Genomic DNA, 27,063 nt, shown 5'->3' on the forward strand with positions numbered 1-27,063 from the left:
TTTATCCATTCGTCCCTTGATGGGCGCCCAGGCTGCTTCCAAGTCTTGGCTATTGGGAATGATGCTGCAGTGAACATAGGGGTGCATGTATCTTTATGCATTTGTTTTTTCAAGTTCTCTGGATAAATACCCAGCAGTGGAATAGCTAGATTACATGGCAGATCTATTCTTAATTTTTTGAGGAAACTCCATACTCTTTTCCATAGTGGCTGCACCAGTTTGCACTCCCACCAGCAGTGTATGAGGGTTCCCTTCTCTCCACATCCTCTCCAACACTTGTCATTTCCTGTCTTGTTAATTATAGCCATTCTGACTGCAGTGAGGTGATCATCTCATTGTAGTTTTGATTTGCATTTCCCTGTTAATGATGTTGAACATCTTTTCACGTGCCTGTTGGCCATCCATATATTTTCTTTGGAGAAATCTCTGTTCAGATGTTTCGCCCATTTTTTAATTGAGTTGTTGGTTTTTTTATTGTTGAGACATAAGAGTTCTTGTATATTTTGGATATTAACCCCTCATATGATGTATGGTTTACAAATATGCTCTCCCAATTGTTAGGTTGTCTTTCAATTTTGTTGATGGTTTTCTTTGCTGTGCAGAAGCTTTTTAGTTTGATGCAGTCCCATTTGTTCATTTTTTTTTATTGTTTCCCTTACCCAGTCAGACACGGTATTTGAAAAAATGCTGCTAAGACCGAAGCCAAAGAGCGTACTGCCTATGCTTTCTTCTAGAAGTTTCATGGTTTCAGGTCTTAAATTCAAGTTTTTAATCCATTTTGAGTTGATTTTTGTGCATGGTGTAAGATAATGGTCTACTTTCCTTCTTTTGCACATGGCTGTCCAGTTTCCCAACACCATTTATTGAAGAGACTCTCCTTTCTCCATTGCATACTCTCGGCTCCTTTGTCAAATATTAGCTGTCCACAGGTGTGTGGATTCATTTCTGGGCTCTCGATTCTGTTCCATTGATCTGAGTGTCTGTTTTTGTGCCAGTACCAGGCTGTTTTGGTTACTATAGCCTTGTGGTATATTTTGAAATCACAGTGTGTCATACCTCCAGCTTTGCTCTTTTCCCTCAGAATTCCTCTTGCTATTTGGGGTCTTTTGTTGTTCCATATAAATTTTAGGATTCTTTCCTCCATTTCTGTGAAAAATGTTGATGGAACTTTGATAGGTATTGCATTGAATCTATAGATTGCTTTAGGAAGTATGGACATTTTAACTAAGCTAATTCTTCCAAACCAAGAGCATGGAATATCTTTCCATTTCTTTGCGTCGTCTTCAATGTCTTTCAACAGTGTTTTTGGTGTAAAGATCTTTCACCTCTTTGGTTAAGTTTATTCCCAGATATTTTATTCTTTTTGTTGCAATTGTAAATGGGATTGTATTCTTAATTTCTCTTTCTGCTACTTTGTTGCTAGTGTATAGAAATGCAACTGATTCTTGTATGTTGATTTTGTATCCTGTGACTTAACTGTATTCATGTACTACTTCTAAAAGTTTTTTAGTTGATTTTTTAGGGTTTTCTATATATAAAATCATGTTGTCTGCAAAGAGTGACAGTTTCACTTCTTCTGTTCCAATTTGGATCCCTTTCATTTCTTTTTCTTACCCGATTGCTCTGGCTAGGATTTCCAATACTATGGTAAATAAGAGTGATGAAAGTGGGCATTCTTGTCTGGTTCCTGTTCTTAGAGGGATAGCTTTCAGTTTTTCTGCATTCTGAATAATATTAGCTGTGGGTTTGTCATATATGGCCTTTATTGTGTCGTGGTATTTTGCCTTCTATACCGATTTTATTTTGAGTTGTTATCATAAATGGATGCTGCATCTTGTCACATGATTTCTCTACATCTATTGAGATGATCATGTGATTTTTATTCTTCATTTTGTTAATGTGGTGTATGACGTTGATAGATTTGCAGATGTTGAACCATCCCTGCATCCCTGGAATAAATCCCACTTGACCACGGTATATGATCTTTTTAACACATTGTTGTATTCGATATGCTAGTATTTTGGTGAGGATTTCTGCAGCAATGTTAATCACTGATATTGGCCTGTAGTTTCTTTTTTTGTGTTGTCCTTGCCTGATTTTTGGTATCAGGGTAATTTTGGCTTCACAGAATGAGTCAGGAAGCTTCTTCTCCTCTTCAGTTTTCTGGAAGAGTTTGAGAAGGATCGATACTAAGTCTTCTTTGAATGTTTGGTAGAATTCACCAGGGAAGCCATCTGGTCCTGGACTTTTATTTTTGGGGAGGTTTTTGATTACTGTTTCGATCTCCTTAGTGGTGATTGGTATACTCAAATTCTCTACTTCTTGGTCCAGTTTTGGAAGGTTGTATGATTCTAAGAATTTACCCATTTCTTCCAGATTATCCAATTTGTTGGCATATTGCTTTTCATGGTATTCTCTTACAATCTTTTGTATTTCTGAGGTGTCCATTGTAATTTCTCCTCTTTCATTTCTCATGTTGTTTATTTGAGCCTTCTCTTTTTCTTGGTGAGTCTAGCTAAACGTTTGTCAATTTTGTTTATCTTTTCAAAGAACCAGTTCTTGACTTCATTAATTTTTTCTATTGTTTTTTTAGTCTCTATTTTGTTTATTTCTGCTCTGATTTTTATTATTTCCTTCCTTCTGCTGATTTTGGGCTTTGTTTGTTCTCCTTTTTCCAGTTTCTTTAGCTGCACTGTTAGCCTGTTTGTTTGGGATTTTTCTTGTTTGTTGAGGAAGGCCTGAATTGCTATAAACTTCCCTCTTAGAAACGCTTTTGCTGTATCCATAGATTTTGGCATGTCGTATTTTCATTTTCATTTGTCTCCAGGAATTTTATGATTTCTCCTTAGAATTCTTCATTGACCCAATCGTTGTTCAGTAGCATTTTGTTTAATCTCCACACTTTTGTGGCTTTTCTGATTTTCTTGTAGTTGATTTCTAGTTTCATACCAGTGTGGTCAGAAAAGATGCTTGGTATTATTTCAATCTTAAATTTCTCTTTTTTTTTAAGCCAGAAAGTGTTTGCAAGTATTTCTGAGTGTTTTTTTTTTTTTTTTATGATTTTAGGTTTTTTCCTTTTCTTCCCAAAGCCCCCTGGTACATAGTTGTGTATTCTCAGTTGTGGGTCCTTCCAGTTGTGGCTGTGGGATGCTGCCTCAGCACGGCCTGATGAGCAGTGCCATGTCTGCGCCCAGGATTCGAACTGGCGAAACCCTGGGCCGCCGAAGTGGAGCACATGAACTTAAGCACTTGGCCACATGGCCAGCCCCTCGATCTTAAATTTCTTGAGACTTGTTTTATGGCCTAATATGTGATCTATCCTGAAGAATGCTCCATGTGCAGTTGAAAAGAATGTGTATTCTGTGGTTTTTGAATGAAATACTCTATATATTTATATCTACTAAGTCTGTCCAGTCTAATGTGTCATTTAAGGCCAATATTTCCTTACTGATCTTCTGTTTGGATGATCTATCCACTGGTGTAAGAGGAGTGTCAAAGTCTCCTCCTATTATTATGTTACTATTTCTCCTTTTATGTCTGTTAATAACTGCTTTATATATTTAGGTGCTCCTATGTTGGGTGCAGAGATATTTACAAGTGTTATATCCTCTTCTTTGATTGTTCCCTTTATCATTATGTAGTGTCCTTCTCTCTCTCACTATAGTTTTTATTTTAAAGTCTATTTTGCCTGATATAAGTATTGCTACTCTAGCTTTCTTTTCTTTGCCATTTGCATGGAGTATCTTTTCCATCCTTTCACTTTCAGTTTGTGAGTGTCCTTAGGTCTGAAGTGTGTTTCTTGTATGCTGCATACATATGGGTCTTGTTCTTTTCTCTAATCGGCTACCTTATGCCTTCTGATTGGAGCATTCACTCCAGTGACATTTAAAGTAGCTATTGATAAATATGTATTTGCCATTTTGCTGCTTTTTTTTCTGGGCGTTTTAGTAGTAGTTCTCTGTTCTTCTTCTCTTGCTCTCTTCCCTTGTGGTTTGATGGCTTTCTTTAGTATTATGTTTGATTTCTTTCCTCTTATTTATTTATTATAGGTTTCTGGTTTGTGATTACCATGAGAGTTCATATATAATATTCTACGTATACAGCAATCTATATTGAGTCGGTAGTCTCTTTAGTTAGACCTCTTTCTAAAAGTTCTACACTTTTACTCCCCTCCTCCCACATTTTATGTTTTTGAAATCATATTTAATCTCTAATTTTGTGTTTCTATCTGCTACCCTCTTATCATTGAAATAGGTAATTTTAGTACTTTTGTCTTTTAACATTCATATTATCTTCATAGGTGGTTGATCTGCTATCTTTACTGTATTTTTGCCTTTACCAGTGGTTTTATTGCCTGTTTTTTTTTCTTTTTTTTTTTTGATAATTTTCTTATCCCTATTTATGGTCTTCTCTTTCCCACTCAAATAAGTTCCTTCAGCATTTCTTGTAGAACTGGCTTCTTGGTGATAAACTCCTTTAAGTTTTGCTTGTCTGAGAAACTATTTCTCTCTCCTTCTATTCTGAATGATAACCTTGCTGAATAGAGTATTCTCATATGCTTGTTACCAAGCCATTGTTTAATGTTCATTATTTCATAATTTGTCATATTTGAAACTGAAATAAAACGTGGCATGAAAATATAATTTTAAGTAATGATCCACAAACTCAAAGTATGTTAAATTTTAAAAGTTCCTCAACCAGTTATCAGCTAAAAGGAGCTAGTGGCCAGTGGATTACTTCTTGGATAATATCTCAGAAAAAAAAATACTATTCAGCACTAAAAAGAAATGAGCTATCAAGCCATGAAAAGACATAGAAGGAACTTAAACATATATTACTAAGTGAAAGAAACCAATTCAAAAGGCTGAAGACAGTATGATTCCAACCACTGTGGAAAAGGCAAAACTTCAGAGACACTAAAAAGATGAGTGATTTCCAGGGATTAGTAGGGAGAGAGGGAAGAAGAGACAGAGCACAGAGCATTTTTAGAACAGTGCAAGTACTTTGTAAGATACTACAATGATGGCTATGTCATTATACATTTGTCAAACCTAATAGTGTGTACAACACCAAGAGTGAACCTTAATGTAAACTATGGACTTTGTGTGGTAATAATATCAGTGTAGGTAATCAACTGCAACGTACCACTCTGGTGAGGATGCTGATAGTAGAAGGATGTGCACTGTGTAGGGGTTGGGGGTGATGGGTGTACTGTGGAAACTCTTACTTCTCATTCAATTTTGCTGTGACCTAAAACTATTCTAAATAGAATTTATTAAGTAAAAAATTGTTTCTTTTTACATTGGCTATTATTTTCTTTTTTTTAATTCATTGCTATCGCTCTTATCCAAAGAACACTAAAATAAGACTATATACAGAAAGCTCTCTGCAAAGTTATATATTTAATTATTACATAATCTGTAGTAAAAATAAAACAAAAGAAAGATGGTACAACAAGGGCTTAAGGACTATAAGCCACTAAACGTAACAAATTATTTCACACTTACTTGAAAGCTCGAACTATTAAAAAAGGGGGGGGGGGGAGGTGCCCAAGGAGTACACAGTTACTGGCATGTTGTTTCTGCCATTTCAGAAAGCATGTGGAGAGATCATGCTTGTGGAGCCACCAGTGTCAATCTCTGCTCACTGTGTTAGGAAACTGTTGAGCACTGGATCCCTGTATCATTGTTTCTTAAAAGCTTATTTTGTATAGGCAGAGCAACCACAGGCTCCTGCTAAGGGTTCACAACGGATAGAGAGGTTCAGGGATTATATGAGGCCGAAAGCCACAGCCTAATGGCTATTGTAAAACAGTTTACAAACTATGACCTGCCAAGTCATCGCTGCAGTTAGCTTTGCTGTGGTGTAAAAGGCCAAAAGATTAGAAAATGAATACTACCTCTTCAGGGGCATCTCAAGAACAAGAACAACAAAACCACCTACCATAAAAAAATGAAGCAAAAATAAAAATACAGCCCAAGACTTCAGTGGCTAGGTTAGGAACACTTTTAAATCCAGCGAGAATAAAAAAACCATGTTTCTCCCTCCTTACTCACTGCTCTATCTCCAAGCAGTAGCTAGATTCCTGCTTGGAACCATAAAACATCTTCTAATGGAAATATTCACGTATTTTGCTTCTCCTTAACGAGGTCAGTCTGATAGCCCTCTTTATTTTCCAAGCCAACATTTGTCAATATCAACTCTGTCCTCCTTTTTCTGCTGTTTTCAAATAACAAACCTGCTCAAAGTCAACTATGGTTAATTTAAGAGTTCAATTCTATAAAAACTAACAAAAAAGGATGAAAACAGAAATTAGTCATTCTTTCATATCCATCTGCAAATCCTTATCACTTAGTGTTCTGATGTCATATTAATGGTTTATCTGTTATTCTTGAATGCTAAATATTTCAGGAAAAAACTTCTTAAAAAGAGTGTGCTTATTCACATGAACTTGGTGGAAATAAAAACCACATGGGAAAATACTGACAAAACACTGAAGAAAGAACCAATAGAGCATTTAGGATAACTGAACAGGCCACTTAAAACTGGGAGCCATCAGAGCCTCGGCAGCCAAACAGCAGATTTCAGAGTTTTTTTTTTTTTTTTTTTGAGGAGGATTAGCCCTGAGCTAACATCTGCCACCAATCCTCTCTTTTTGCTGAGGAAGACTGGACCTGAGCTAACATCCGTGCCCATCTTCCTCTATTTTACATGTGGGACACCTGCCACAGCATGGCTTAATGAGTGGTACAATGTCTGCACCTGGGATCTGAACCGGCAAACCCTGGGCTGCCAAAGTGGAACATGTGCACTTAACCGCTGTGCCACTGGGCCAGCCCCAGATTTCAAGAGATTTTACAAACCACATTTTGACGTCCCTAGTGGATCTATGATGGAAAATATGTGTTCCGGATCTGGCCCTCATACTTCCCAATCATTGCTACAAGGTTAATAATTTCAGCCACACATTTGTTAGTATTGCCAGGGTTTTTTTCACCCTATAAAAAGGTTAACATTTTGTCTAAAAAACGCTTGTATTCTTGAGGTTGTTTAAGACCTCTCACAAATGTGTAATAAACTTTTTATGCTCATTAGATTAATTATTAAGAAGTAAATCTCAGAGTAAACTGAAGTCAAGGCCTCAAGTAAAATGATCTTTAGTGTAAGAAGCTCTGAAGCACTAAACAACTCAAAAAGAATTTCATCACATTTGTTGTATTAAAAAGATTCTAGCGGGGCTGGCCCGGTGGTGTAGTGGCTAAGCTGGTATGCTCCACTTTGGCAGCCTGGGGTTTGCAGGTTCAGATCCCAGGTATGGACCTACACATCACTCATCAAGCCATGCTGTGGCGGCATCCCACATAGAACAGAGAAAGACTGGCACAGATGTTAGCTCATCCACAATCTTCCTCAAGCAAAAAGAGGAAGACTCAGGGCCAATCTTCCTCACCCCCCCCCCCCAAAAAATTCTAGGAACAAAGAAGTACAACAGAGTTTATCTTGTCAAATTGTATCTTGTCAAATTAAAAGAATAAACAACAGCTGAAAAAAATCTGATTTTATAAGAAATCAAGGTGAAAGTAAATGAAACAAAATGGGTTTATTAAACACTACAAATTATCTCCAGTTAAAAACAACAATAAAACTTTAAAAAATAGCAAGGATTGATCTCAATCCCAAACCTTCTTCTTAAGCAGAAGTATCTGTCTTCAGAGCTAATATTTACATGAAGGACTATAAAATTTTTGACTTTATGAAACCAGAAATACTATAATCCTTAACATAGTCATTTAGACCGTGAATACATGAAATGTCTGCGGCTTACATCTAAAAGGAAATAAATCACTATGCTTTCATTCTGCTTTTACACTACTGCTCTTCTAAAAGCAGCAGGTACTTCAACTTTTCTATAATTGTTAACTTTAAAGAGAAGGGAAGGAATTATTTTAAAGATTGGTCATACTTGAAGATCCAAAAGAACAATGTACTAATTTTGAACAAAAGTATGAACGTCCAAAAATTTGGAGTCTATTTTACCAACTTAAATATGTTGCATTTAATTTAAATTTTAAATAGCTATCTTTGAAGAGTTTAGGTCCAGTTTTAAAGAAATATCCCCTGTCCATTAATTCATACTGAAATGAAAAAGAATCGCTGGCTTTTCTGTAACTTTTTAGTCTGCAATTAATAAATTGAAAAAAAGTTTATGAAGTGGACAAATGAACAAATATATCTGTTATTTAACTTTCTTGCTTCGCTTCCCCTCTAACTAGAATGTATGGCATAGTATTAAAAAAAGCAGTACTTAAATAACTTCAACATACCTGAATTACTTTGTCTACCTTCAGGTCTTCAAGAGATGGGTACAGAGACATTTTTGCAGGATTTTTCTAAAGAAAAGTCAAACAAATAAATTGCTGTAATTCAAATTTCACGCAAATTTAACTAGTATGTGCAGCCAACAACATAAATATAAACGTGTAAATATTTAAAATAAACATTTAAATTGCAAAATGCATGGAAAATATGAACAGCTAGGCTATACTAAAAACTGTTAACTGACTGTTACCAAACTACCTCTTCCTCCCCTCCCTTCCTACTACCATCAAACCACATCCACTACAGATTTTAAACTTCTTTCAAGGAAAAGTCCCTTCATTTCAAAAGTTTAGAAAATCAAAGAGAACGGCTATGTGACTTCCCTAGTTTACACAAGTGTTTGGCAACTGAATGAGGGTTATATCCCTCTGATAAAAACCTAAAACGGCTCATGTGCAATGTCTGTACAACCTCTATCATTAGTAAAAATCAAATATATATACACATTTATGTACATAAAAAAAGCATACGCCAACTGTTAACAATAGTCTTATCTTCAGAAAACATGAATGAAATAGATAGTAAGAGACAGAGTGATAAGAGGGAGATTTTTACATTTTAAACATTTCTATATTGTTCAATGTTTTTTAGTGACCACGAATTGTTTTCTGGAGAGTCATGTGTTGCTTAACAATGGGGCTATGTTCTGAGAAATGCGTCATTAGGCAATTTCGTTGTGTGAACATCATAGAGTATACTTACACAAACCAGATGGTATAGCCTACTACACACCTAGGCTGTATGGTACTAATCTTATGGAACCACCACTGTAAATTAAGTCCATCGTTGACTGAATCGTTGTTATGTGGTGCATGACCATAATTTAAAACAAAATTCTCTAAAAGTATCATAAGGTTATGTACTTTGAAATTTTGTTAAGCTATTATGAGATGACTACCTGGTATTTTCTTTAAACCCAACAAAACAGAATATATCCTAAATTGGTACAGGATTTGACATAGGTTCTTGAGCCAGCTATCAATTTATTACCTCCCATCTCCAAATCCACCCATTATTGGCTGCTCTGCAATAATGGAGATGGGCCCTTTAAATATTGCTCTTTCACCAGCTGGCAGGATGTTAATCTCTGTCAGTAGAGGGAGGTGGAGAAACACTGAATGAGAAAGGGTTTTTTCTTCCAAGTTCCAGTGTACTACTTCTGCCAGGCTCCTGCAGTACCTGCTTCTCTACACATCTTGCTCCTGTAGGGAGCAGCTTCTTAAACACCCAGCTCCTGCAGTGCACAGCAGCCAACAGTGACTCCAGCACTCTGTTCAGCAGCTTCCCAGCATGGTGCCATCAGCAAGGCATGTCCCCATGAGTAACTTCCCCTAGCAACTCATCAATTGGCTTGCAGCAAGTTCCAAGGTGCAGCACCTCCCCGTGGATGGTCTCCCTCACCACCCCAAAGGGAGAATTTCCAGTAAGTTTGGTAGCTCAGAAACTTCACCACCCACTGAGTGATGGCTACACTCTCTCCAACAGGGCCTGGATCTTCCTGGGGCACTCTACGTCAGCCCTGGGGTTAGTAGATACTTATTAAACCTCCTCTTCCTGTATTTATTAAAGTTCTCTTTACTTCTTACTAGCCAATCCCTCTTCCTTCAATCATGCTATAGTTAATAATCCTGCACATTAAACTTTCACTGTTCAAATTACTACTAGGTGGTTTCTGAGTCTTGGTTGGATGCTGAATAACAACAGGTTTTTTTCAATTGATATACTTCACATACCATAAAATTCACTCTTTTAAAGTACACAATTCAGTAGTTTTAAGTATATTCAGAGTTGTACAACCACCTCTACCATCTAACATTAGAACGTTTCCATCATCTCAAAAAGCAACTTCATGCCCACCCATTCTTCCTTCCCCTCAGCTCCAGGCAACTACGAATCTACTTTCTGCCTCTCGATTTGCCTATTCTGGACATTTAATTCAGAATCAGGGAACATGTGGCCTTCTGTGTCGGGTTTCTTTCAGTGAGTATAATGCTTCTAAGGTTGATCCACGTTGCAGCACTTACCAGTACTTCATTCCTGTCTCTGGCTGAATAATATCCCATTGTATGGATATACCACATTTTGGATATCTGCTCATTCAGTTGGTGACATTTTGGACTGTTTTACACATGTTCACTATTATGAACTTTGACTATTGAGAATAATGCTAGTAATAAACATTTACATCCAAATATTTGTGTAAACACATATGTTTAATTCTCTTGGTATACGGCTAGGAGAATTGCTAGGTCATATTGAAACTCTATGTTTAAGTTTTTGAGGAACTGCCAAACTGGTTTGCAAAGTAGCTGCACCATTTTACATTCCCACCAGCAACATACAAGGGAGGGTTCCAATTTCTCCATATCCTCAACAATACTTGCTATCGTCTGGCTTTTTTATTACATCATCCTAGTAGACGTGAAGCACCATGTCATTGTAGTTTTGATTTGTATTTCCCTAATGAATAATGATGTTGAGCATCTTTTCATGTGCTTATCAGCCATTCGTATATCTTTGTAGAAATGTCTATATAAATCCTTTACTCATGTTACTTCCTCTCCTTGCCTACTTGCCCTGGACTAGAACCTCCAATAAAATGCTGAATAAAAGTGGCCTGATATAGTTTTTAAGGAGAGAATAGGGCTTAGCTTTGAGAATAAAATGCCGGTTCTTGAGAAAGCACAGTCAAACATGACTTGATTCTATTAATCCAGGGAAACAAAATTGAGTACCTTTTCTTTGTCTCAAAGGATCAGTTCCCTAGCAGACTTCCCCTTAAACACATTTTACTTAAACCTTCAATCATTTTGTCAACATCACAAACAAAATCATTTTAAATTCACTGGAATAAATGTTGAGTGGTAATCTAACACAATTTCTATTTTTGGTTTCTATTTTTGGTTCTGCGACTGGCTACCTGCAAGATCCCATTTTCCTCATGAAAAACAAACTGGATGAGTTGGTTCATTTCAAAACTTGATGAGTAGTTTTCCAAATTTTTTTCCCCATAGAAGCTTTCCTTCAAACAAATATTAACTGAAGTTGTCTGAACAACTCTGAAATCACTCATATCCAGACACGCAAGCCTAGAGAAAAAAATGAGCTTTTGAGAACTTGTAAAAAATAACAAGTATCACCCCAACAGATACATTTTTTTTTGAAACTTAGTTTCAGGTTTGCTCTAAGTATGCTGATTTTAATTAACTTGCACCATTCTTCTAAAATACAAAGGATTCTACAATGATTTTACTTCAAACTATTTTCTTGGCCTCATTTCATCCAATTTCTTTTGAAGCACTACAATGTTCTAGCCACAAACGACTTCCTATTTCCCACAGAGATCAAGTGCTTCTGTGCCTCCCTATCTTTGCAAAAGCTACTTTCTCTTCCTGGAATGTCCTTCTAGGACTTCTCTACCAAAATCCTAGTTAAGAGCCACTTCTGTGAGGGCAGCTTTGATGACCTCAATCATGGGTTCAGCAGGACAGCAGCAAACAAAGAAACAGTTAACTGGCTATCACCCCAGGGCTCAGAGCAGAAGCAACAGACAAAAACACCCAACTCCCAGTCTTCCCCTGAGATATATCTGCATACTTCTAAAGGTGCTGCCTGAGGGTCTAGCTTCCAATCATCTAGAATCTAGGTGCTGAGTGAGATCCTCCCCTTTGGGACACACAGATCTTGGCACACCCTGAACTACTGGGGGTCACTGAGAATAAAGTAGGCTGCTTGGACAACTAAAAAGGTATGAGAGACAAGAGCTAGGGCAGGGTTGAAGAATAAGGTTCATCTCCTAATGAAGCTAGGTGTTCAAGACTAGGAGACGTGGCTTAATCATTGAAATCAACACACAGAATCAAGGAAAATGAAGAAACAGAGGAATATGTTCCAAATGAAAGAACAAGATAAAATCTCAGTAAAAAGTTTCAATAAAATGGAGATAAGTGATTTACTTGATAAAGAATTCAAAGTAACATTCATAAAGATGCTCACTGAGCTCAGGAGAACAACAGATGAACAAAGTGAGAATTTCAAAAGGTACAAAAAATATAAGAAAGTACCAATTAGAAGTCACAGAGCTGAAGAATACAATAACTTAACTGTAAAATACAGTAAAGAGCTTCAACAGCAGACTAGATGAAGCAGAAGAAAGGGTCAGTGAACTCAAAAACAGAGTGGTGGAACTCCAATCAGAGCAGCAAAAAGAAAAAAGAATGAAAAAGAGTCAAGGTAATGTGGGGGATCAGAATTGGCCACCCCAAAATGTGCCTCTTTGCCTCAGCTTGATGATTTTTAACAACAAAATACTCTGAAAGAAACTTCAACCTGCCCCCTAAATGCCTAAAAGGAATTTAAAATAAAGGCATGTCTCCAGGCCAGGTCATCACCAGATAACTCTGGGTATCTGGTGGATCCTCTGGGTATCTGGTAGACCCGGTGGATCCTTGCTAAGCCCACTCTTATCAAAGTTCCATTTACCAAACATTCGCTTTTCCATTTCCAAGTGAACTGCCTTCCTCCCCTTTAAAGCCCCAAACCACCACCCCCAACATCCTCCTTTGTCTTTAGCTGAAAATGGTATTTAAGATGAGAGCCTCCACCATTTTGGCAAGTTGCTCAGTTTTCCTGAGTGTCTCCATGCATACACATTATTAAAGCTTTGTTTGATTTTCTCCTGTTATTCTGTCTCGTGTCAATTTAATTCGTGGCCCAGCCAAAAGGACCCACAGGGTAGAGCACGGCTTCCTCTCCTACAGCAGTTTAAGGGACTTATGAGACAACATCAAGAAGAACAAGGTTCACATTATAAGGGTCTCAGAAGGAGAAAAGAGAAAGGGATAGGAAACTTCAAAAAATAACGGCTGACAACTTCCCTTACCTGAGGAAGGAAATAGACATCCAGATCCAGAAAGCCCAGGAAGTTGCAAACAAGATGAACACAAAATGAGCCACATCAAGACATATTATAACAAAAATGTCAAAAGTTACAGATAAGGAGAGAATCTTAAAATCAGCAGAGGGAAAACAACTTGTTATGTATAAGAAAACTCCCATAGACTATGAGCAAATTTTTCAGCAGAAACTTTGCAGGCCAGAAGGGAGTGGCACGATATAGTCAAAGTGCTGAAGGCAAAAAGCTGCCAGCGAGATACTCTAACTGGCAAAGCTGTCCTTCAGAATTGAAGGAAACACAGTTTTCCAGACAAGCAAAAGCTAATGAAGTTCATCACCACTAGACAAGCCTTACAAAAACATTAAGAAGACTTGTTTAAGCTGAATCAAAAGGGTGCTAATTAGTAACAGGGAAACATAAGGAAATATAAATCTCACTGGTAAATGTAAATACATACTAAAATTCAGAAAAATCTAACGTTGTAAAGGTGATGGATTAACCACTTATAAAGCTAGTATGAAGGTTAAAAGACAAAAATAAAAATAACTATAACCACATTGATTTGTTAAGGGATACACAAGATAAAAAGATGTAAATTGTGAGATCAAAAACATAAAACGTAAGGGAGAGGGAGTAAAAATGCAGAGACAAAAGATACCCACTCTCTCCACTTTTATTCAACATAGTATTGAAAGTCCTAGCCAGAGCAATTAGGCAAGGAAAAAAGAAATAAAAGGCATTCAAATTGAAAAGTAAGTAGTAAAACTCTATTTGGGGGGAACATGATATCATATATAGCAAAGTCTAAAGACTCCACCAAAAAACTGTCAGATCTAATAAATTAAGTACAGCCACAGGATAAAAATATCAATGTTGAAAAATCAGTTTCACTTCCGTATGCTAATAAACTATTAGAAAGAGAAATTAAGGAAACAATCTCACCTACAATTGGATCAAAAAGAATAAAATAACTACACAGAAATTTAACCAAGGTGGTGAAAGTATGTACACTGAAACTATAAGACGGTGACGAAACAAACTGGACACGATACAGATAAATGGAAAGATATTCTGTGCTCATGGACTGGAAGAATTAATATTACTAAAATGTCCTTACTACCAAAATCAATCTATAGATTTAATGCAATTTTCACAGAAATAGAACAAACAATCCTAAAAATTGTATGGAAACACAAAAGACCCTGAATAGCCAAAGGAATCTTGAGAAAGAAGAACAAAGCTGGAGGCATCACACTTCCAGATTTCAAACTACATTACAAAGCTACAATAATCAAAACTGTATGGTACTGGCATTAAAAACAGACACACAGACCAATGGAATAGAATACTTGGAAATTAACCCATATATTTATGGTCAACTAATTTATGACAAAGGAGTCAAGAATATACAATAGGGAAAGGACAGTCTATTCAACAAGTGGTGCTGGAAAAACTGGACAGACATATGCAAAAGAATGAAAGTGGACCACTATGTTACACCATACACAATCATCAACTCAAAATGGATGATAGACTTGAAGGTAAAACCTGAAATCATAAAACTCCTAGAAAAAAACACAGGGAGTAAGCTCACAGACACTGGTCTTGGCGATGACTTTTTGGATTTAACACCAAAAGCAAAGGCAACAAAAGCAAAATAAAAAACTAAGACTATATCAAACTAAAAAGATTCTGCACAGCAAACAATTAATACATTGAAAACGCAACCTAAGGAACAGCAGAAAATATCTGCCAACCATACATCTGACAAAGGGTTAATATCCAAATAAAACAGAACTCATACAATGCAACAGCAAAAAAACCCAACAAACCCAATTAAAATATGGGTTGAGAATCTGAATAGACATTTTCCCAAAGAAGACATACAAATGGCCAACAGGTACATGAAAAGGTGCTTAACATCATTAGTCATCAGGGAAATGCAAATCAAAACCACAATGAGATATCACCTCACATCTGTTAGAATGACTATTATCAAAAAGACAAAAAATATGAGCCAGCCCTGAGGGCCTATGGTTAAAGTTCATAAGTGCTCCACTCGGACAGCCCAGGTTTGGTTCCCATGCACAGAACCACACCACTTGTCTGTCAGTGTCCATGCTGTCACAGCAGCTCACATGCAAGAACTAGAGGGACTTACAACTGGAATATACAACTATCTGCTGGGGCTTTGGGGAGGAAAAAGAAAAGAGAAAGATTGGCAGCAGATGTTAGCTCAGGGCAAATCTTTCCCAGCAAAAAAAGAAAAAAAAACAAACTACAAGAAATGTTGATGAGAATGTGGAGAAAAGGGAACCCCTGTGCACCATTGGTGGGAATGTAAATTGGGGCAGCCACTATAGAAAAGAGTATGGAGGTTCCTCAAAAGATTAAAAATACAACTACCATATGATCCAGCAATCCCATTTCTGGGTATTTATCTGAAGGAAACAAAAACACTAAACTGAAAAGATATCTGCACCGTCATCTTCACTGCAGGATTAGCTACAAGAGCCAAGACATCAAAGCAACCTAAGTGTCCATCGATGGATGAACAGCTAAACAAACGTAATACACACAAACGCACCTGTGCACATGCACACACACTGGAATATCATGCAGCTATAAAAAAGATGGAAATCTTGCCATTTGCAACAACATGGATGGACCTTTAAGGCTTCGTGTTAAGTGAAATACCACATTATCTCACATGCGGGCTCTAAATAACAACGAAAAAAAACTTACAGACACAGACAACAGATTGGTGAGAGCCAGAGGCAGGGCAGGGGATGGAGAAATGCATGAAGGAGGTCAAAAGGTACCAACTTCCAGTTACAAGATAAACAAATCCTGGGGATGTAATGTACAGCATGACTATAGTTAGTAATACTGTATTGTATATTTGAAAGTTGCTGAGAGTAAATCTTAAGTTCTCATCACAAGAAAAAAAACTGTAACTACGTGCAGTGATGGTTATTAACTAGACTTACTATGGCCATCATTTCACATTAAATACAAATATCTAATTATTTTGTCGTACACCTGAAACTAATATGATGTTACATGTCAACTACATCTGAATTTTAAAAATGAAAAAAAAATTAAGTAGAAAGTATAGTACAAAAATTTAAAAAACCCAAGTCCAAGTCCCAGCTCTACCACCAACGTAAATTGATTTCCAGGGTCTCAGCTTGACACACAGTAAATCAACAAGGTATCTTTCCTATCAAGCAAAAGATTTAGGACACATTTGTCCTTTAAATATCTGCTACTACAAGCTATATTCTTGTAACACTTCAACAGCAAAGGGCTTGAACATCCTAGTCCCATGAGTAATTTCCATAAGAATACACCATATCGAACTATGGTTCATATAGGTGTCAAGGAATACAAGTTCTCAACAGTCTTCCAAGCAACGATTCTCAAACTTAGATAATCATCAGATCAGAATTACCTGAGCACTAGCTAAAAATAGTTTCCCAGGCTGACACAGATTTCACTGAAGGACTTAGGAACTCTTCTCTTTAATAAATATCCAGGGAGATTCTGATGATAAGCAATTGAGAAACATGGTCATATAAAGTCTGCTCTAGGTAGATTACTTTCTTTTTACCCATTAGATTCCATTTCTCCCCTATTGGACTGGCAAAAATCCAAATTTTGACAACACTCTCTGTTAGGCTCTGAGAAACACTGGTACATCACTAGTGGAAGTGTAAACTTGTACAACTTCCACAGATAGTGAGTTCGCAATATCTACCAAAATTATAAATGCAGATATCCTCCAACCCAGCAATACCACTTCAGGTCTTTAGCCTACAAATTTACTTGCACATGACAAAGTGACATATCTAAGCATTTACGCACTAAAGCATTGACTGTAATAGCAAAAGACTTGAAACAAAGGAGGAAGTCTGATATACACTAACATTGAAAGATCCAAATTATCATTAACTGAAAAAACAAAGTAGGAGTTAGAGCAGTATATAAAGTATGCTAACATTTGTGGTGAAAGGAAGCAGGGAACTTAAGGAACTAGAAAAAGAAGTACAAACTAAACCCAAACTAGCAGAAGTAAGGAACTAACAAAGATCAGAACAGAGACAAATGAAATATAGAACAGAAAAAATAGATAAAATCAAAGAAACTAAAAGTTTGTTTCAAAAAGATCAACAAAATTGACACACCTTTAGATGGACTAAGAAATAAAAAGAGAAAACTCAAAATACTAAAATCAGAAATGAAAATGGGAACATTACCACTGATTTTACAGAAATAAAAAGGATTCTAAAAGAGTACTATGAACAACTGTACATCAAAAACTTGGATATCTAGATAAAATGGACAATTCCTAGAAACACAAAACCTACCAAGACTCAAATCATGAAAAAATAAAAAATGTGAACAGATTTATAACTAGAAAGGAGATAGAATAAGTAACCAAAAATCTCCCAACAAAGAAAAGCCCCAGACTTGAAGGCTTCATTGGTGAATTCTACCAAACATTTGAAAAAAGAATTAATACCAACTCTTCTCGAAACTTTGCAAAAAACTGCAGAGGGAACACTTCTTAACTCATTCTATGAGGACAGCATTACTCTGATACCAAAGTCAGACAAAGATCCTACAAGGAAGAAGACTATAGACCAAGATCCCTTATGAACGCGGATGCAAAATCCTCCAAAAAATACCAGTATCAGAATTCAACAGCATATTAAAAACATTACATACCTTTTAAGACGTGAGATTTATTCCTGGAATTCAAGGATGGTTCAACATACAGAAACTGACCAATGTAATACGTGACATCAACAAAATGAAGGGAAAAAAAACACAGGATCATCTCAACTGACACCGAAAAAGCATTTGACAAAACTCAACACCCATTTATGATAAAAACACCCAACAAAATAATAACAGAGAGAAATTACTTTCACATAAAAGCCATACATGAAAAATCCACAGCAAACATCATACTCAATGGCAACAGACTGAATGCTTTTCCACTAAAGTCAGGAAAAAAGCAAGCATGCCTGCTTTCACCACTTCTATTGAGCACAGTACTGGAAGTTCTAGCCAGAGTAATTAGGGAAGAAAGAGAAATAAAAGGCACCTAAACTGAAAAAGAAGTAAAATTACCTCTGCTTGCAGATAATACGATCTTCTATGTTTACGGTTTAGAAAACCCTAAAATCTCCACAAAAAAGTTATTAGAACCAATAAACAAATTCAGGAATGTAGCAGGATACGGTCAATACAAAAAAATCGGTTAGATTCTATACAGGAACAATGAACAATCTCAAAAAGAAATTATAAAAAAATTCCCACTTCCAACAGCATCAAAAAGAATAAAATACTTAGGAATTAACATTATCAAGGAGACAAAAGATTTCTACAATGAAAACTACCAAACATCACTGAAAGAAATTAAGGATGTAAATAAATGGAAGCACATCCCACGTTCAAGGGTTTTTAGACTTAATACTGTTTAAATGTCCAAAGTGATCTACGGATTCAATGCAATCCCCATCAAATCCCAATGATATTTTTTCAGAAATAGAAAAACCCATCCTAAAATTCATGTGAAATCCCAAGGGACCCCGAATACCCAAAACAACTTGAAAAAGAACAAAACTGGAGCACTCACATTTCCTGATTTCAAAACTTATTATAAAGCTACAGTAATCAAAATAGTATGATACTGGCATAAGAGTGTATAAACCAATGGAATATAACAGAAAGCATAGAAATAAATCCTCACATATATGGTCAAATGATTTCCGGCAAGGTTGCCAAGACTAATCAACGAGGAAAAACAGTCTTTTCAAAAAATGGTGCTAGGAAAATCAGACATCCACAAGCAAAAGAACGAAGGTGTACCCTCACCTAACACCATACATAAAAATTAACTCAAAATGAATCAAGGACCTAAACATAAGACCTAAAACAATAAAACTCTTAGAAGAAAACATAAGGATTCACAATGTTGGATTTGGCAATGATTTCCTGGATATAGCAAAGGCACAGGTAACAAAAGAAAAATAGACATGTTGGACTTCATGAAAATTTTAAAATTTTGTATATCAAATACACTACCAACAGAGTGAAAAGGCAACCCACAGAATGGGAGAAAATATTTGCAAATCACATATCTGATAAGGAATTAATACCCAGAATATTTAGACACTTCTTAAAACTCAAGAACAACAACAAAAAAACAAAATTAGCAAAGGACTTAAATAGACATTTCACCAAAGAAGATACAGGAATGGCTAATAAGCATATGAAAAGATGCTTAAAGTTATTAACCATGATGGAAATGCAAATCAAAACTGCAAGATACCACCCCACACCCGTTAGAACACTACTATCAAAGAAAAAAAAGAAAGCAAGTGTTGGTGAAGATGTTGAGAAACTGGAACCCTTGTGCACTGTTGGTGGGAATGTAAAATGGTGCAGCCACTATAGAAAACAGTATGGTGGTTCTTCAAAAAGTTAAAAATAGAATTATCATGTCCAGCAATTCCACTTCTGGGTATATACTCAAAAAAACTGAAATCAGGGTGTGAAGAGATACTTGTACACCCATGTTCACAGTAGCATTATTCACAATAGCTCACACATGGGAGCAACTCAAGCGTCCACCGACAGATAAATGCATAAGCAAAACGTGGCATATACTGACAATGGAATATTGCTCAGCCTTAAAATGGAAGGAAATTCTGCAATACACTACAACATGGATGAACCTTGAGGACATTATGCTAAGTGAAATAAGCAAATTACAAAACACAAACACTGTATGATGCCACTTACGAGGTACTTAGAGTCATCAAAATCATAAAGACACAAAGAATAATGGTAGTTGCCAGGGGCTGGGGGGAGCAGAGAATGGGGAGTTATTGTCTAACGGATATGGAGTTTCAATTTCATAAGAGTTATGGGGATGCATGGTGGTGACGGTTACACAACAATGTCCATGTATTTAATACCTCTAAACTGTACACTTAAAAATGGTTAAGATGGTAAATTTTATGTTATGTGTATTTTACCACAATAAAATTTTAAACAGGAAGGGGGAAATATATTTATACGTTTGTATAGGTATGAAATATCCCTGGATGGACACCAAGAAACGTAAACTGGTTGGTTCCCATAGGAAGGGAATATGGTTAACTGGAGCAGCAAGAGGGAAAACGACTTTATACTGTATACTTTTCTTATTGCTTAAACTTTGAGCCATAGTACTGCTTACCTCCTCGAAAACTAACAAACGCACAAAAAATGTTCACAGCACTTGGAAAGAAACTAATAAATGCTAATGTAACTATTACTAGATATAGGAAGTATTGGGAGGACTCTCGTAAGAAACTCTTGGCATATACTACCTAAAAGGAGGACCGAAATCTGGCAAAACAGGAAAAAAAGAGTTGACTCATTCTCAATTTAATGAACTGTTTTATCAACTAGTACATTCAACTGCCAACTATTAATAAATTCTTCCTCTTTTGGTCATGATTTTTAAATCCTCTCTTAAAATGCACAAACATAACTAAAACGTTTAACGTCGTCAAAGTTAAATTTGGATTACAATGGAGTGACTATTTCCTGAACCTTTTAAGAGACATTCCACTTCCTTATTTTTATTCTGCGGATCTATAATATTTCTGTACCATTTAAAGTACAAAAGTTTTAGAACTAAGTTGGTAACAGAGAAAATGGGGGAAAAAAACACATTTTTTTACTGTTTGTCCTCAACCTCAAGTAGAAAAACTGAACACTAGACAAATTTGAGTTCGAACTAATCACTTACATGTATTTGCGATAAAACTAACAGCCTTCAGCCGTTTTTCAATGTAATTTCCTTTTTAATCAATTTTTTCTTTGAAGTAAGTAGACATTAAGAGTTTGGTAAACTAAATGTGCTTTCTAAGAAAAGTATTTACATACTCGAAGAAAGAGCAGTAAACGTGTATGCAGATAATAGATACAGACTAGATAAACCTAGAAATTCCTTTCAAAAGTTGGCACATTAGAAGACTCCATGATTTTCTAATTCCACTTTGGTGAAAAGAAAAACTTTCCACATCCACATGCTTTCACTTTCCCATCATTGCTAGTAAATCCTGAAATGAAAGCTCTGAGTCACTAGATCTCAAGGGATATTTCCTCTGCACACACCCCTTGCTGGAAACCTTTCCCCCTTTCCTCCAATTTCTCCAGAAGTAAGCGCACAGCGAACCACCTCTCATCCATCCCCTTCCAGAAAGTCAGAGCTTCGCCCACTCAGCAAACACCTCCTTCCTCCCGGCTCCGCGACATTCCGCCCGAGCCGCGCAGGAAGGTGAGTAGGTGGAGCCCCGAGAGGCGGCGCCGGGGCAGCACCGCAGCCTGCGGTCCTTGGCCACCGGTCTCTGCGGAGCTTGTCCCAGGGCAACACAAAGCGGCGGCAGGGACCGGAACGGGAACGAGCCGCACAGCGGCGGCAGGGGTGGCCGCGCGCCCGGGCCGGCTCTCGGAGCTCCGTCCCCGCGCCGGGGGCCCTGGCAGGCGGCGGGTCGCGGGCAGCAGCGCGCGCCGCTCGCGCCAACTTTCGCCCGGGCAGGCGGGGCCGGAGCCCACCGAGGGGAGGGCGTCGTCGCCGTCGCCTCCCGAAAGCGCTGCCAGCGAGACGCTCTCGGCTCAGTGGCCCGGGGCCCCCACGCCTCCGCCCCTCGTCCCCGCGCCCTGCCCCGCGACTGAGCGTCCCTCTTTCCCGCACAGCTGCTCACCTAGGCCGCTGGGATCCGCTCGCCGTCGCCTCGGTCGCTGGCACGGACTTCCGAGACCCGAGGGGAGGAGAGCGGCGCGCGCCCAAGGCCCGCCCGCGAGCGCGTCACGGCACCGCCCCCGCCTTCGGCCCGCGCAGGCGCACGGCGCCCGGTCAGGTGACCCGGTCCCCAAGGTAACGGGGCCGAAGGGAGCTGGGTGAGAGGGCGCTTGTGGGCCCCCTCCTGCTGTCCCCGGGATGGGGCGACGTAGAGCCGCCCACGCTGGCGCCGCGTGGTGCTCAGTACCTTCTCCCCCTGCCCACCGTCCGTGCCCGGGGGTCCCGTGCCGCCCGCTCACTGCTCTGTCGGTGTGCGCTCTTGGTCACTTGGTTCCCATCACCTCCGATACAGAGTCCTGAGAACCTGTCCTTTGGAGGTTTCCTCGCCAACCTTGGACTTCACCACTCCGGTCCTCCTCCTCACTACCTTCTCGCTTTACTGCTCCACCGACAGACTCAGAAACATTCCTCCACTAACGCTTCTCGACTCTTGCCCTCTTTGTGTGACAACTTTTTTCTTTGGCTTTTGTTACTCTTTGTCCATCTGTGCTCAAGTTCCTTTGGCTGTTGAAGCTTATGTGTGGTACTGCACAAAAGTGGTAGCTGTATCCTAATTCAAAAACTAAAAATCTATACTTTTTGAGGGCTCTGTTCCAGGCACTGTCCCAAGAAGCTGATGTATATAGTCTTATTTGGTTCTTACATAAATCTATTAGCTGGATAAAATGTTCTCATTAGCATACAAAGACACTGAGGCACAGTTTACCTGTTACCTAAGCTTACTGTAGTTACCATGGAGTAACAGACAGTACTTGACCAAATAACATTAACTTAGGAGCATTTTATTTCTAGCTAAATTTGGTGCCACAATAGTTTATGGTAAAACTAATAAAAATCTGAACATAAAAGAGAGGACAAGTAAATAAAATGAAAACTTGGCTCTCAGAGAGTTTGTGGTCTAGCTGATAAAATAGACAGTTAAAAATAATTGCATGATTGGGAAGGAAGAAATAAATCTGCTTTTGTTTGTGGATGGTGTGATTGTGTAGAAAATCCTAAAGAATTAACCCCAAAAACCCAAAACTAATAAATAGGTAAATAAATAAATGAACTAAATAAATGAGCTATCAAGCCGTGCAAGGACATAGAGGAGCCTTAAATGCATATTGCTATGTGAAAGAAGCCAGCCTGAAAAGGCTACACACTGTATGATTCCAACTATTACCTTCTGAAAAAAGTCAAATTATAGATGCAGTAGAAAGATCAGTGGTTGCCAGGAGTTTGGGGAATATGGGGAAGAATAAGGAAGGGACGCGCAGGGGATTTTTTTTGGATGGTGAAGCTATTCTGTATGATACTATAATGGTAGATATATGACGTTATGCATTTGTCAAAAGCCACAGGACAGTTTGTGGTATAATTTTGTTTATATATTTAGTCTTTGTCCCCATTCCTGAATCAGAGCTTCAGAAACCCTTGGAATTTCATGAGTGATAGGTGTGTCCTCGTTATGCTAAGGAGGTGGCTCCTGGCTGGAGCCGGTGTAAGAAGGGGCTCTAAATAGCTTCATGATGGAGGCTGGTCACCAGAAAGATCAAGCATGTTTAGATGGTCGGTACTTTCAGATCCACTCCCTGACCTGCAGGGAGGAGAGGGCCCTGGAGACTGAATTCACACAGGGGACCAATATTTTAATGAATTGTGCGTGTGTAATGAAACCCCAAGTAAAAACTCTGACCACCAGGGCTTGATGGAACTTTCCGGTTGGTGAGTATATCAATGTCCCAGGAGAGTGATGCACCCCTAGCTCCATGGGGACAGAGGCTCCTTCACTTGAGACTCTTTCAGATCTTGCCCTATGTAACTTGTCATCTGGCTGTTCATTTGAATCTTTTATAATAAAACTGTGATCTTTAATTGTAAGTATAGTGTTTTCAGTGAGTTCTGTGAGTCATTCTAGCTAATTATCAAAATTGAAGGCAGATTACGGAAATCACTGAATTTGTAGCCAAGCTGGACAGAAGGGCAGATATCATGAGAACCCCATTTGCAGCTCCAGTCTGAAGTGGGGGCAGTCTTGTTAGAGATCTCATCTTTTAACTTGTGGAATCTGATGCTGCCTCTAGGTAGTTAGTGCTGGAGTTAAATTAAATTGTAGGATACCTAGCTGGTGTCAAAGAATTGTTGATGGAATGGAACACACTGTACCACACCAGGAGTGACCCCTGATGTAGATTATGGACTTTAGTTAATAATAATGTATCAATGTTGGTTCATCAACTGTAACAAATGTACAATACTAATACAAGATGTTAATAATAGGGTAAACATCTTGATCTGTGTTTGAGGAGAAGGAAGTACATGAGAACTCGCTGAACTGTTTGCTCAATTTTTCTGTAAACCTAAAACCGTTCCAAAAAAATAAAATCTATTAATTAAAAATATAGTAATTACACAAATAGAGTTGTGATGGATATTTGAAGAAATAGCTCAGGGGACTATGGAAAGATATTACAAGGGAACCAAAATTAGTCTAGGAGTTCAAGGAAGGCATCCTTGAAGATGGGGCTTTTAAGCTGAAGAGTAAGAATTAGCCAAGTGACAAAAGCGGAGGAAAGTGTTTCAGGCAAAGAGAATAGCAAACTCAAGAGCATTGCAGTTGAATTGAAGCTTGATGCATTTCAGGAGCTAAAAGGCCACGTTGGCCAGAACACAATAGTAAGAGAAGGAATGATTTAAAATAAAGCTGGAGAAGTAGGCAGGGCTGTACAGATGCTACTGAGGAGTAACGTGATTAGATTGGCATCGTAAAGGAATTACTATGGTTACTGCTTGGAGGATGGATTGTATGTGTGGATAAGTGTGGGATGTGCAGAGACACACTAAGAGACTACTACAGTCGTCCTGATGTGTCAGTTACAGTGGAGACAGAGAAAATTAGAGAAATCAAAACGATATTAAAATAAAGATTCAAGGAGGCTTAGTAGTTGGTGAAGTGAACTAAATACAGGGAGGTACCTAAGGTAATTACTAGGTTCTGGCATGAGTGAGGAGGTGGATGTTGGCACATTTGCTAAGGTGGGGTACACTAAGATGAAAGAAATAGGAAGTGGGAAGATTAGAAGATTGTTTTGGGATTTATTAAGTTTGAAATGGCATGTGAGTTATCAGTTGTGGTAGGCTCAGTAATGTTCCTCCAAAGATGCTCATGTCCTGATCCCCAAAACTTGTAAACCTGTTACCTTATATAGTAAAAAGGACTTCGCAGATATGACTAGGTTAAGTATTTTGAGATGGGGAGATTGAGAGAGAGAGAAGCTAGAGGATGAAAGTTGGTAGTAGAAGATGTGAGGAAGAAAGCAGAATTTGAAGTAATGTGGCCATAGGCCAAAGGATGCCAAAGGATGGAAAAGATAAGGAACAAATTCTCCCCTGGAGACTTCAAAAGGAGCCAGCCCTGTCAACATCTTAATCTGCAGAATCACCCTGATGTGTCCATCACCTGTGTCTGCAGGAAACTGAAGATTTACTCTCTAGTGAACGAAGGGAGGGTAAGTGAAAATCCATATACCGAATAGTGAAACACCTGGTCCCTTTTTTTTCCATCTGTCCATTGGTTTCAAGGATGCTCATGTTCAGGCCTGTTGCCATTCCCTGCCTCCATGCAGGCAGTAGATTGAAAGGTACCTCTCTGGAGAAACTCAAGGGAAAAGACCTAACATACTGACAGTTGACCTAATCGCACTATAAAAATGTCTCCCAGTTAACATGCCCATCTTTGTTGTTAGTCCCCTCTTAAAAATGAGCTGGTACCCAAAGATTCCCCAAAATTTGAAGAAGCCTCTATTATGAAGAAACAAACAGGATAAAAGGGAAATAGGAAGAAACAATGACAAAAAATATTAAAAATCTAGCATTAATCTTTTTCAAAGAGATAAGTTATTGCATTCATAAGAGAAGAACAGGATGATATTTTTAAGGGATATACAAAATGTTATGCTTTAAAAATGACATCTTTGAAATTAAAAAGTATAATGACAAAAGCATAAAAATTTTTTAGAAGGTTTAAAAGATAAAGTCAATGATATCTTCCAGAAAGAAGAATTAAAATTTCAAAAAGACAGTAAACAGAAGAGAAATAATAAGATCGAGGATTGATCCAGGAAGTCCAGCCTCCAAATACTAGAAGTTCCAGAAAGAGAAAATGAAGAGGAGGAAATTTTCAAACAACTAATGCAAGAACAGTACTAGAACTGAGGCACAGACATCTCCAGGTTGATAGGACCCACTGAGTATCCAGAACAATTCATTTTAAGAAAGACTTACACCATAGGCCAGCATTGTGAAATTTTAGAACATTGGAGAAGATCCTAAAAGTTCTCAGGTAGAAGAAGCAGGTCATATACCCTTGATTGAGAATCTGAATGGATTGGAAACGCTTGAAGCTAGGGGACAATGAAGCAATGCCTTCAAAATTATAAGGGAAAGTGATTTCTAACCTAGAACTCTATACTAAGCCAAACAATATCATTCAAGTATAATAGAAATGAAGACATTTTTATATATACAAGGAATCGAAAAGTTTCTCTCTCATGCTCCCTATGTCAGGAAGTAAATGACAAAGTAAATGTGTATTTGCTGCACAAAAATAAGAATACAACAAGAAAAAGGAAAAGAGAGTGAGAAGGTTCTCACAGCACAGAGGCTTCAGCGTAAGAGAGCGGCAAAAAGTTGAAGGATGATGTTGAAGGGGCTCCTGGGAAGACAACCATGCAGGAGACCCAGTTGAAACTGGATGATAGAGGGCTCTAGGAGGAATGTCCCCAAGAAAAGTAATATATTTGAACGTAGTAAGGGATTCTTGCTTCTGAGAGTGGGGAGATGAGTTAACGATACGAAATTAAAATTCTAAGCAGTGAAAAAAAATGAGGCAAATTGAACAAGAAAAGAAATGTAATCATATCACTCTACGTGACTC

At 38.0% G+C, this 27,063-nt stretch overlaps 2 protein-coding genes across 2 annotated transcripts in view; one reads left to right on the forward strand and one right to left on the reverse strand.

The window, feature by feature from the left end:
- Positions 1 to 22,178, reverse strand: part of SDCBP (syndecan binding protein) — a 39,044-nt gene extending 16,866 nt beyond the window's left edge. Inside the window, exons 1-2 of the mRNA XM_008539326.2 lie at positions 22,048 to 22,178; positions 8,325 to 8,390 (exon numbers count right to left, since the gene is read on the reverse strand). Of these exons, the coding sequence (XP_008537548.2) occupies positions 8,325 to 8,375 (51 nt within the window). The 5' untranslated portion in view covers positions 8,376 to 8,390; positions 22,048 to 22,178. The remainder of the gene's footprint in view (positions 1 to 8,324; positions 8,391 to 22,047) is intronic.
- The window catches only part of CYP7A1 (cytochrome P450 family 7 subfamily A member 1), a 54,120-nt gene continuing 49,137 nt past the window's right edge, over positions 22,081 to 27,063 (forward strand). The window contains exon 1 of the mRNA XM_070630545.1: positions 22,081 to 22,220. The gene's annotated coding sequence lies outside the window, so the exon portion shown is untranslated. The remainder of the gene's footprint in view (positions 22,221 to 27,063) is intronic.

The sequence above is a fragment of the Equus przewalskii genome, chromosome 8 (assembly GCF_037783145.1).
Source record: "Equus przewalskii isolate Varuska chromosome 8, EquPr2, whole genome shotgun sequence".
Classification (NCBI taxonomy): domain Eukaryota; kingdom Metazoa; phylum Chordata; class Mammalia; order Perissodactyla; family Equidae; genus Equus; species Equus przewalskii.